Source organism: Notechis scutatus, chromosome 1 (genome assembly GCF_049901735.1).
Source record: "Notechis scutatus isolate UNSWTSFEM ecotype Mainland chromosome 1, rNotScu1.2, whole genome shotgun sequence".
Taxonomy (NCBI): domain Eukaryota; kingdom Metazoa; phylum Chordata; class Lepidosauria; order Squamata; family Elapidae; genus Notechis; species Notechis scutatus.
The window spans coordinates 106,329,179-106,341,983 of NC_142009.1; the positions used below are offsets into that span (position 1 = coordinate 106,329,179).

The following is a 12,805-nucleotide window of genomic DNA, read 5'->3' on the forward strand; positions in this document are numbered from 1 at the left end:
AATAAATATAACTGTTTTTAATAATTAAATTTTAATCTATACATCATACAGCCTTGTAATATAGCAGCTGCCCACTTGGGGCTTGTTCAGACAAAATAAGGAACCAACCATAGGGTGAGTTTTGACAATATTCCCATTATGCCTGCACAAAGCCTGATTTTGTGTTGTTGGTTTTTTTGGCCTCTAAATTGCTCATAGTCCCCTTGCGGGGGTATCAACCTACAATTTGAGAACTCTTCATTTTAATAAATAAAAAAAACAGTGCTTTACTTTTTTAAAATTAATTTGAAATTTAGTTTTTAAAAAATATACCTATATATAATGTGCCTTCAGGATTCAGATGCTTTTTTATTTAAGCCTCCCTGTGTTCTTAGTTTAGCATCCTTTAATAACTGTGTAATTATCTTGCTGGAAACTTGTTCTTTTTCTTTCAGGTGGTAGAGATAATGTCAAGTGCCATTGGAGACTTAATACAAGGAATATATTACGAAAATTCAAGCTTGGGAAAGGTAAATCAATAGTTCACAAACGCACTTGTGTTTATATCACTTTCTTCCTCTTATGTTAAAAAACAAAGCTTGGGTTAATCTGAGTCAAAACTTCCCTTCATGTTACAATTATTAGTACATACCTGTCATGCCCTTGGTAGAGTCGGACTCTGAGGGAGAGGAGGAACAGCCGACAGGGAGTGGAGGTGTGGCTCTGGAGGAGGCTGGAGAAGGGCAGAAGCCGGTTGGGCAGTCAAAGGAAGAACCAGGCCCATCCCCTCTTCATCCTAGGACACGCAGAGAGGAATGGAGAAGGAAACAACTTGGCTTACAAGAGAGGAAGCGGCCATGATCCCCCTCATTAGTTGCAGTTGGAGAGAATAGTATGTAAGAGAGACGGTGACAACACAGCGTTGCCAGAAGCAAAGTGTGTTTTATTTTGGGCTGAAGTTATCTTGGTTGGTGTCCTTCCAACAGACTGTGCCTTGTTATCTCCTTGAAGTTAGTAATTACTTATCCTGGTCTGTTGTGGAAATTCCTTCATTGTAGTTTGTTTTAGTTTTTTATTTCACTTCTATCTGCTCATTAAGTTTGGACTGTATTGCTTTCTTTTAAAGACTATTTCTGAATAAGTTTTATCTCCAACTGTGAATTATTGAACAGTGGGGCCAAGTTGGAGGCATTAAAGGACATTTATTTACGTTTTGGATTTTGTTACGTTTGTGTTACGCTCCGGGTCATTACAATACCTTTTCAGAGCATAGCTCTATCAGTCAGATGCTCTAATTATAGAAAACATCTCTTTTCTTTTTCTTGGTATGTTTTGTATTTGTAAATACAGGTAGTCCTCCACTTATGACCACCATTCAGCAGAATTTTGTTTCTATTGCTAAGGAAGTTGTTAGGCAAGTCACACCCCATTTTGCAACCTTTGTTACATGGTTCTTAAGCAAATCACTGCAGTTCTTAAGTGAATCTGGCTTCCTCCATTGACTTTGTTTGTCAGAAGTTCGCAAATGGTAATCACATAATCATCCCGGGACAGGGCAACTGTCATAAATACATGCCAGTTGCCAAGCATCCAAAGTTTGATGATATGAACATGGGGGTTTTGCAATGTCATAAGTGTGAAAAGTAGTCATAAGTCACTTTTTCAGTGGTGTTGTAACTTTGAATGGTCACTAAACAAATGGTTGTAAGTTGAGGACTACCTGTATAAGGCTGTCTCCTTGGAAGGCACTTGGGAAGGTTGCCAGTGGCATTCACATGACTTAAGAGCCATGGTGGCACAGTGGGTTAGAATGCACTATTGCAGGCTACTTCTGCTGACTGCTGATAACCAGCAGTTCGACGGTTCGAATCCCATCAGGCTCAAAGTTGGCTCAGCCTTCTATCCTTCCGAGATGGGAAAAATGAGGACCCAGATTGTTGGGGGCAGTATGCTGACTTTGTAAACTGCTTAGAGGGGGCTGTAAAGCACTGTGAAGCGGTATATAAGTCTAAATTTAGTGCTATTTAATGACTATTCAAAACCAAGCTGGATTTTTAAAAAGCTATGTACAACACAACCTTGAAGTTACAACTTCCAGATATACATCTGGGCACATTTGCATGATTGCATTTCAGGTGCTTGGCACCATTAAACATCATTTGTGGTCATGTGATCAGGGTTTGAATCCCCCCCACACACACACACACATTTTCCAACAAAATGGTGAAAAACACCCATTGAAAGTGCTGGATTAGCTTAATGACTGTTGTGACTTGCTTAATGACCCTCATCAAAGTCATCATGACATCCAGTCTACTATGTGGTGCCTCACTTAACAACCACAACAATGTACAAATAAAATTCCAGACTTAGGTGTGACTGTAGGTCAGGGGTGTCAAACTCAAGGCCCATGGGTCGGATCCAGTCTGCGGGGTGCTTAGATATGACCTGCAGGGCCACCCTGGAAACAGCAAAGGACCGGCCTGCAGTGCCTCTGCCCAGTGAAAACGGACCCTCCTGAGCTTCGTTTTCTTTGGCAGAGCTCTTGCAGTCAAAAACAGATCTCGGGAGCCCGTTTTTGCTGGCAGAGGCACTTGTGGACACAAGTGATATCGAGCTGGCCACGCCCACCCCAGCCTCCTGAGGTCAAACACAACCCTGATGCGGCCCTCATTGAAATCGAGTTTGACACCTCTGCTGTAGGTCAAGGACAACCTGTATCCATCTCTTTGGAAGTTCTATATAGTTCTATCTTTTATCTTTGTAATACCTGTCGGAGCCCTTTCAGACAAAGCTAGATTCCTTAATGTGTTTCTGTAATTGTCTGAAAAAGAATGGAGAAAAGATTGAGTGGTAAAAAACAGAACAGAACAAAGGTCAGCTTGCAGCTGAAGTTTACCTCAAAATAATAGTGTAATAAGAGAAAGCTGCGCTCTTTTATTATCTATCTTCATTTCATTTTTCTTTGTCCTTTCACATTTAATTTTCCCTATAAGGTATATTTCGTGGTATAAGGATGGAGCCCTCTTTTTTTTTTTTCATTTAAACATGGTTTACTGTGGAATTTGAATAAAATATAATGCATTTTATGGGTCCATTTATTCTAACCCCTTTTATCACAGACATCAAAGGCATATATTAATAGACCAATAAAATATGTCCTGTCATGTCCAACAAGCAGTAAGACATCTGCTAAGTGAGACATCAATCACATGCAAGATGTTTGCAGGGTTACTGTGTTGCTGCTGAAGACTCACAATTTTATTGGCTTTTTTTCCTACACAGATGGGAAAATAAAGATTGTTGAATCATCTCACTTCGTAGCTGAAGCACTGAATGATCCAAATTGCAGTGTTTTTTTTTCCAGCCCGTGCATTGTTCTGACTTAGATTTAACTGAAGTTTGCAATGCCATATTGTCTGTGTGATAGGGTGTGACAAACAGCAGTGTCACAAATTAAGATGTACTTCAAATCATGTAGAATCCTTTTTTTTAGAAACTTTAGTTTATTGCATATTTCATGCGTTTCTTTTTGAAATATTTTTATAATTATTTTCTATTCTTTTCTCTATAGCCTGATGGCTTGGAGAATTCACTGGAGTTCCACTGGCTGCATTAAATACACAATACAAGACACCATATTTTTCGGAGTATAAGACGCTCCGAAATATAAGATGCACCTAGCTTTTGGAGAGGAAAACAAGGAAAAAAATCTGCCCAGGCTGCAGGGATTGCCATTGCCTATTGCTGCCACTGTGTGCCCCATTTTCAGCCTCCGTATCCCATTTTCAGCCTCCGCGCCCCCCGTTTTTGTATCGTTCTGGGCAGCGGGGATTGGAACAGGGGGAAAACAGGATGCGCGGAGGCAAAAAATCCGATATAGAGACTGAAAATGGGGTGCACGGTGGCAGCAATAGGCGATGGCAATCCCTGCATCCTGAAACAGCTGATCGTTGGGAGGCCGATCCTACCGACAATCAGCTGCTTGTGCTAAATCAGGCTGTGCTGAAGCTGAAACAGGCTGTTTGCTGCAAGAAGGGAAATTGCTGGGAGGCAGAGGCCGAAGGATGGGGGGCAGCAGGTGGGCGGGGCTTCGGCAACATTTGTTGTATAAGTCGCACAGACATTTCCACCCACTTTTGGGGGTGGAAAAAGTGCACCTTATACTCCGAAAAATATGGTATTGTATGCTAAAGTGGACTAGATGAAGTGAACTGAGATGGAGTAAAGAAGGCACATGTTGTGATACAGGCAGTCCTTGCTTACCGACTACTTGTTCAGCAACCAAAGTTACGACAGCACTGAAAAGGAGATTTACAACAGCTTCTTGAAATTGCATCCACATAGTCATATGGTTGCAATTCAGGCACTTGGCAACCAGTGAACATTTATGATGGTTGCAGCATCTCCACAGTCTTGTGAACACTATTTGCGACCTTTGTAGCTGGCTTTCAACAAGGAAAGTCAATGGGGAACCCCAGCAGGAGTCACCAGTTGTGTTCACATGACTTCATACTTAATGATCCACAGTAATGCGCTAAACAACTGCAGCCGGAACTGATGTTGTAAGCCAGCATGGTCGCTTGATGTTTCATTTAATGACTATGCCACTTAGCAATGAGAGTTCCTATTGTTAGTAAGTGTTAGTAATACTTACAACCGTTGCAGCATCCCCATGGTCAGATGATCAAAATTCAAACACTTGGCAATGGAGTCATATTTATGACAGTTGCAGTGTCCCAGGGTCATGTGATCACCTTTTGTGACCCTCTTGACAAGCAGAATCAATGGGGAAGCCAGATTCATTTAACAAAGTACGACTACCGTATATGCCGGCGTATAAGACGACCCGGCGTATAAGACGACCCCCCAACATTTCCACTCAAAATATAGTTTGTTATATACTCACCCCCTCTTCCGCACGCCTTCCACTTTTGCACTTTTTTTTTTTTGAGGCACTTTTGCGCACCGTGGAAACGAATCCCGTGAAGCCGAAAGGAGCAGCCAGCCTTCTCCCAGCTCCCAAGGAAGCGAGGCTCGCACCGCCCGGGCTCCGCTGAGGTATCCGGCTGGGGCTGTCAGAAGTTGTTACTGCTGGCGCGGCTCCGCGGCTCCAGTCCCAGCGTTGCCTCGGGAAGGGAAAGGCAAAAGGAAGAGCGCGGCGGCGCTTTGCAATGGCAGCAGCGGCTCCTGGTTTTGCCTTTCCCTTCCCGAGGCAACGCGGGACTGAGCCGCATGAGCCACGCCAGCGGTAACAACTCCTGACAGCCCCAGCCGGATACCTCAGCGGAGCTCGGGCGGTGCGAGCCTCGCTTCCTTGGGAGCTGGGAGAAGGCTGGCTGTTCCTTCGGCTTCACGGGATTCGCTTCCACGGTGCGCAAAGTGCCTCAGCCGTGGGCAGCCGCAGTGCTTCCCAATTACTATTTGCCGGCGTATAAGATGACCCGGCATATAAGACGACCCCCCCCAATTGGAGGCATGTTTTTCAGGGCAAAAAAGTCGTCTTATATGCCGGCAAATACGGTAACTTAACTACTGCAATGATACACTTAGCAATTGTGGCAAGGAAGGTCATAAAATGGGGCAAAACTCACAACTGTCCCACTTAGTAACAGAAATTTGGGCTCAATTGTGGTCACAGGTCAAGGACTACCTGAATTCTGGACTGCATCCAGGATCTTTTGTACTTTTCCCCTCTACCTCCTTATGTCCCCAATCTGCCTGGAGGGTCCCAATGACATCCTAAAAATATCTGGGGAGAGGGGTGGGATTCTACCAGTTCACACCTATTTGCTACAACCGGTTGTTAACATTCTAAGCAGTTGAGAGAACCGGTTGTTAGAAGAAATTACTGGCCTAATCCTGTAAGGAAGGTAGGAAGGAAACATTCTGGTGTTGCTTACAGAAACTGCCTCTCCGTTAACCCTTATTACATTCTTGGCAGGACTAGACTTCCTGTCTCAGGAACATCACTGGAGTTCCCCCCCCCTCCTTTGCTGGTACTTTGGTTGTGTGGAGTGACCATTCAAAGTTACAATGGCACTGAAAAAAGTGACTTATGACCCTTTTTCACACTTATGACTGTTGCAGCATCCTCATAGTCTTGAGAGGCCAGGTGAGGAGATGCATGCCTCGATGTGAGTGATATTGAGTTGGCCACGCCCAGCCAATAACATGACCACCAAGCCATGTCCACCCAGTCACATGACCACCAAGCCATGCCCACCACCTTAGCCATGCCCACAGAACTGGTTGTTAAAAAATTTGAATCCCACCCCTGGGAGAGGGCTTGTGTATTGCATATTCTTGCAGACGGCCAAAAATATTTTTGTAACTAATACGAAGTAAATTGGGAGCGGGCTATACAGTATACTGTAATAGTGCTGGCAGAAAAAGCCCATTTAGTCAGACTCGAATGATGTTTGACTGTGAGGAGAAAGTTTGATTGGAAGGATGTTTCAGGGCTTGAGGATGTAGCTTAGATTGAGGATATTTTGTATGAATTATAGAGACAGAAGACAAATTACCACAGTGCCTGGCAGAGGGAGATAAGATGGGAAGTCGTGGATGGAGTTCTGGGAGAAGGAGATGCCGTCCTCTTCATATTTAATTGCCTCTTCCCTACATTCTCTGTGGTGTTGCTGGGTTTCTTTGCTTCAGGCTTCTGTTAGTTAATGCCAGATTTCTTTGTAATAATCCTCCACAACTTGTTAATTGAGAAACAAATGGACCTGCTTGGCCTGCTTATGTGAGACCTGTCTGGATGAGAATGGGGGCAAGTGCTTAACCATAGAGAGGACTAGATAGAATTTACAAGGAAGATGAAAGATGGAATCAGAATATCCTATTTCCACATTCTATTTTTTCTCTCCCAGTATTTAGTCCACTTTAGCACCTAATATATGTCTTGTGTGTTTAATAATATCGAACAGTTTCACCACATTGCAGGAACTGTCATATTTTAGCTTTCTTTTTAAAATGTGGTTGCATTTATATAAACTTCGGCCGAAATGTTATCTTTGTATTTGCATCCTAAATATATTTATGAAACTATAAATTATACTAAGACTTTTCACTTTACTTCTGAATTATGTATGTGTCATAACTTATCATACTATATGGTGTTTCTATTAGTACTGGGGAAAGTTTCAGCTTCATTTATAAAAGGTCCTTTGGCATGTATGAAGGTAGAAAGGAAAGCAGAGTGAGGAGACTACTCCACAGCATAGGGACAGTGACTGAAAAAGCACACTTCCTAGGTCCCATGAGATGGCAAAGTTTAAAAGAGGAACCTGAGGCAAGTCCTCCTTATGGGAGCTTGTTGGATGGGCAGATGTTTCTTGGGAGAAGGATGTCCTCCAGAAACTGGGCATTGTGGTTTAGGTCAGTGTTTTTCTAACTTGGCAAATTTAAAATGTGTGGACTTCAACTCCCAGACTTCTCCAGCTAGAATATTGCAAGCAAGTTCTATGTTCATGCTTCTGGGCACTCCAAAACATTTTTTTTTAAATCAAAAGTGAGGGCTTGCATTGCCATAATTCTTACAAGAGAAAATTAATTCTTACAAAGTGTGACATTTAAAATATAAATGGATAAAATTCCATGGGATATATGAAAATACAGAGATGTCATAATACTTGGTTATATCTTCAGGAAATAGCAATAGCAATAGCACTTAGACTTATATACTGCTTTATAGTGCTTTCCAGCCCTCTCTAAGCGGTTTACAGAATCAGCATTATTGCTTCCAACAATCTGGATCCTCATTTTACCCACTTCGGAAGGATGGAAGGCTGAGTCAACCTGGAGCCTGGTGGGATTTGAACTGCCAAATTGTAGGCAGCTGGGCTGAAGTAGCTTGCAGTACTGCACCCTACCCACTGCGCCACAGAGGCTCCTGTCACCCATCTTAATTTTTTTTCAACATTGTAATATCAGATGCACTATTGTTATTCCTTAGAAATATCCTAAGAGAAAGCAGCTTCCCTGTTTTGTGTGTATATACACACATCTTTCAGGACCTCCTACATTGGAGTGTGTGTGTTTCCCTATTTAAAAGTGATCATTTTCATAATACTGTAGCATTTTATTCAGTAATTATTTTTTAAGCATCAAGATAAATATATAGTTATAATAGCAGTTAACTGTGGACTGATACAGAAATGTCTGGGTCTGCAAGTTATTTTCAGGGTGGCACCCACCCATTGTTATGCACGTATACTAGTTATTTTAAATACATTTGACATTATAGGAAGCTATCTGTTTCACATGTGGGCAGGCAAGCCTTGCGGAATGTTAATTAAAATAAACGAAGCAGTTGATTTGCATCCATTATTAATAAGTACTCAGACTGAATGCCGTCTTTGGATGCTGTTGCTTCTTCTTCCTTGTCTAGACTAAACTTTAAAATGCCAGAATGAAGCCACCTTCTTGGTTTTGTCATTGGCCAAAAATAAACCCCTCTTGGTACATGTTTCTGATAGTAGCTAACATACCAGCCGATGGGCTGAGTTCTGTTTCTCTCCACATTCACACAGCGTGGTATTACCTGCTAAGAGCCTTCACGGGACGTATTGATTTTACACTTAGGTATGCCAACTCTCAACCTATTCAGGGTCCCCTGAATAGGTCGGATCCTTCAGCCAGATCCTCCTTTAATGTTATTCCTTGCCTGATGGTCTTCTTCCTCCATCTTTTAATTTGATTTTGTTCTTGTGTACCCTCAAGAATGTTTGTTTGTGCCATAAAGTCAAGATCTTGTTGATGACCCAAGCTCTGTAAAGGACCTTGGAATACTCACCTCTAATGATCTAAGTGCTAGAGCCCACTGCAACTACATAGCCAAAAAGGCATTAAGAGTTGTTAACCTAATCCTACGTAGCTTTTTCTCTGGTAATATCACGCTACTAACCAGAGCATACAAAACATTTGCTAGACCAATACTCGAATACAGTTCATCAGTCTGAAACCCTCATTACGTATCTGATATTAGCACAATTGAGAAAGTCCAGAAATATTTCACAAGAAGAGTTCTCCACTACTCTACTCGTTGTAGAATACCTTATGCCACCAGACTTGAAATTCTAGAACTAGAAAACCTTGAATTACGCTGCGTCTTCGGTCTGACTTAAGCATGGTATATAAAATCATACATTGCAATGTCCTACCTGTCAATGAATACTTCAGCTTCAACCATAACAACACAAGAGCACACAATAGATACAAACTCAAAGTAAACCGCACCAAACTTGATTGCAGGAAATACGACTTCAGCAATAGAGTGGTCAATGTCTGGAATACTCTACCCGACTCTGTAGTCTCTTCCCCAAACCCCAAAAACTTTAACCTTAGACTGTCTACTATTGACCTCACCCCTTTCCTAAGAGGTCTGTAGGGGGCGTGCATAAGCGCACCAACGTGCCTACCGTCCCTGTCCTATTGTTTCTCTTATTCTTTTATTTTTCTTATATGTACCCATTTCATGTATTCACAACTATGTATACACTTATACTTATTATCTTGTAAACAATTGGCAAATCAAATAAATAAATAAAGCTGTTCCTAGATCTGAGTTGGCGGACTTGGGGCCATTCAGAGGATGTCAGGAATCATTCTCTTGCTTAGCTCTCTCAGCGTCTGCTGCTATCGTTCTCTTGATCTTATGTGGAGCAATGCCACCAAGAGGATATATTTTCTCAGTTGGTGTAGGTTTGAGACATCCTGTCCCTGGCGATATCAGCTTGTTTCGCATGCGCAGATGTGCCCCACACTGGAGCAGCATGCTCTGCTGCAGAGACATTCAAGGCCAAAGCTGATGTTTGCAACATAGATGGTTGAGTTCCCTTGATGGTGTTATATGGTCTTAATTCTACAACTGCTACCATAGGATTCCCAGCTAGCTCATCAATAATCGATCCTTGTGCGTCCACTGCTGTATCGTCCGCATAGACAAATAGACATGTGTTGTTGGGAATTGGTTAATCAATTGTATATAAGTTATGCAATGTTGGAAACAATACACTTCCTTGTGGCAGCCGGTCCATCTGCATCTTCCACTTCTGTTCTTACCATTCAATGTCACATAAAATCGCCAGTTCTGAAGGAAGCTGCCTGATGCAGTTGATACAGTTCTGCAAATGATAATAGCCAGACATTTATACCGAACCTACTGAGATTATTCATTTTAGGCAAAATGTAAAAACTGAAAATGAACATGCACCTTACTAGACAACAAACTTAACTCCTTTCAGAATATGTTACTTTTGCCAGCCCTACGATTCTTCTGCATAAAGAATAAGATTTAACAGCATTTAAATGAAATCATACTCATTTAAATAAAAATGAATAAAATCACTTTTCAGAGTCAATTTAATAAGTAAATAGTAATTCAGATTTTAGGTGAACATGCAATTGACCGTCGAGCTTTTAGAGCATGTACCTTGATACCTATTGCTCTGTTGTCCTCATTCACCAATTCCAAAATATTTCATCTTCAAGGCTCATAACATTTGCATCAAATCGCAGATAATTAACATTTTATTTTGGTGTCCATTTTTAACTGTGCTTGAAATCCAGGTAATGTTCTAAACTATACATGATTGCCACTTACTGAACGGTCACAAATAGAAGAGTAGAAGTGTGGTTTCCCTTGTTGCCTTCTTTTTTCCCTTTATCTCTTCCTTCACGGAAGTTGAAAGCAATGAAATGAAATGATACAACGTTCAGCAAGCTGGCTTTGAGGAATTGTACTACTTTTTCCCATCAGTCTCATATTATCTCCTTGCAACACAGCACTCTTTGGCAATGGCCACAAAGGAGGAAGATTACAACTGAATGCAGGGATTTTGTTTCGTTTCTTACCAATTTTATGTCAGATAATACCTTACTAGAAAATTATAGTGTCATGCAGATTTAGTTCTCTCCTCTGAGCAACTTAATTGAAGTAACTCATAGAGCCAGAATTGTGTAGATGGCATAATCACTTTTTGCCTGGATTTTTAGCTCCCTTCCAGTCCATCCCGAAGGCAATGACCAAATAGATTCTGTGTTGTTTTGCAGCTATTTACTCTTCATAGAGACCATTAAATCTCTTCATGTAGATAATAGAAAAGAAAGAAAAGTCACTGCAGTAATAGCAAGTACTAGATATAATTAAAATATTGGTGAACCATTTTTGAATAATATATATCATATCAACCTACAGCGTATGGATATTACATTTCCCATAAAAGTGAATGCAGGTTCTGTCTGTACATTATGGGATTTTTGTTTAACAGGTGATCTCAGGTGCAATCAATCGTATCTGGGGTTCTGAAGGCTTTTCCTAAGACCTTGAGTGTCTGTAGTTGTTGGACTCTCCCAGGCAGATTTAAATGCTTTTAATATGAAGGCAGCTTGATGTTCATTTGTTTGTTTGTTTGTATATATCCCACCTTTAAAATTGTACAATAATTATGAATTCATAGCTAAGGCAGGACTTGAACTTACGGTTTCTTGCTTTCTAGCCTGGTGCCTTAACCACTAGACCAAACTGGTTTTCTAAATGTACATTTATGTCTTATGTCCTGAAACCCCTTTTGTTGTTAGTCCTTTAAAGCAAAAGAAGGGGATGATTCTAGAAAGAAAGCAAGGAACGGTTCAGAAACTCTGTCCATCATAAAGCTTTTCCTGTAGCCACCTATTTTTTATAGATTCATATTTTCTTCCAGGCTAATATTTATATTTTTGTTTTGCTTTGCTTTGTAATCATACTTACATTAGTGGTATAATAATTAGTAGTTGTATAGTAGTTAGCTATACAGTTCAGTCACTTTACAATCCCAGCATAGAGATAGTTCACAGAAATTTATAGCTTGGTTTGTAAGTTAAGGGAGATAAATACCAGGGGGAGAAAGATATTGAGAATATTCCGCAGAAGCTTAACATTTTTTAAAAAACCATTTGTTTCTATAAATTCTGTCTTTTAAGCCAGCAGAATGAATGGCTTCAAGTGGCACATATTAAACAATCACATTTTTCTATCATTGTTGATTATTTTTAGAATGGGTAACATCTTTCTTTGGGTTTCTAGGAAAACATTCTCACAGACGACATCAGAATATCAGATTGGAAAGAGAAGGTTTTCCAATCTCATTGTGTTTTGCTGGCAAAAAGCTGCAAGGCTGCAATGGAGCTGGCAAAGCATGCTGTAGGGATTCAGAAGATGGCGTTTAAGTATGGAAAGCACATGTCTATGTGTCACAAGGTAGGATTTCTCTCTTCTTTAAAAGTTTCCCGAATGGCCAAGCAGCCAGCATCCTTTTTCAAGAAGCATGTCTTTCTGTAGATAATATGTTTCTTAAAAATGTGCGTGCACACACACACACACACATACATTTAGTTCATTTGTGACTAAACTGCATGGAAAAATACTTATATGAAGTATTTAGCATATCACAGCATTCATTTCCCTGTACTAAGTTGATTCGATATATACTTACAGCCTTTAAAACAGCTGTCAAAGTAGCCAACTAATCCCAGGAAACTAATGTGAGTGAATAGGAGGAGCGAGCAGAAGGTTCATAGGGAGCTCAGTATGGAATTAGAGAGATTTGGGGAGTTATGATAGCTGCCTGAGCATCTGTGGAAGGGGACAAAAGAAAGAAAGTACTTGGCTGCGCTGGAATGTATTTATCTAGAAAATCGCATCCCATTTGTTCATAGTATGTATGGCAAGTAATAACTGTAATGTTAACAACAAACAAATGAAACCATCAGTATAAAGATTCAATTAAAATATTAGAATAATCATATCTCAATAGCTGTGTAAAGATCAGCTGACATTTGA

General features: G+C 40.7%; 1 protein-coding gene across 5 annotated transcripts in view; it reads left to right on the forward strand.

Annotated features, from left to right (window-relative positions):
* PDSS2 (decaprenyl diphosphate synthase subunit 2) overlaps positions 1-12,805 on the forward strand; it is an 89,344-nt gene that overhangs the window by 59,222 nt on the left and 17,317 nt on the right. For 4 of the 5 annotated variants that reach the window (XR_015745242.1, XR_015745241.1, XM_087942600.1 and 1 more), the window contains exons 4-5: positions 435-509; positions 12,050-12,223. Coding sequence is in view for 3 of the 5 variants with exons in the window: in XM_087942600.1 (XP_087798726.1) it covers positions 435-509; positions 12,050-12,223 (249 nt within the window). In the remaining 2 variants the exon portion in view is untranslated. The remainder of the gene's footprint in view (positions 1-434; positions 510-12,049; positions 12,224-12,805) is intronic. The other variant, XM_087942605.1, reaches the window with a different exon arrangement.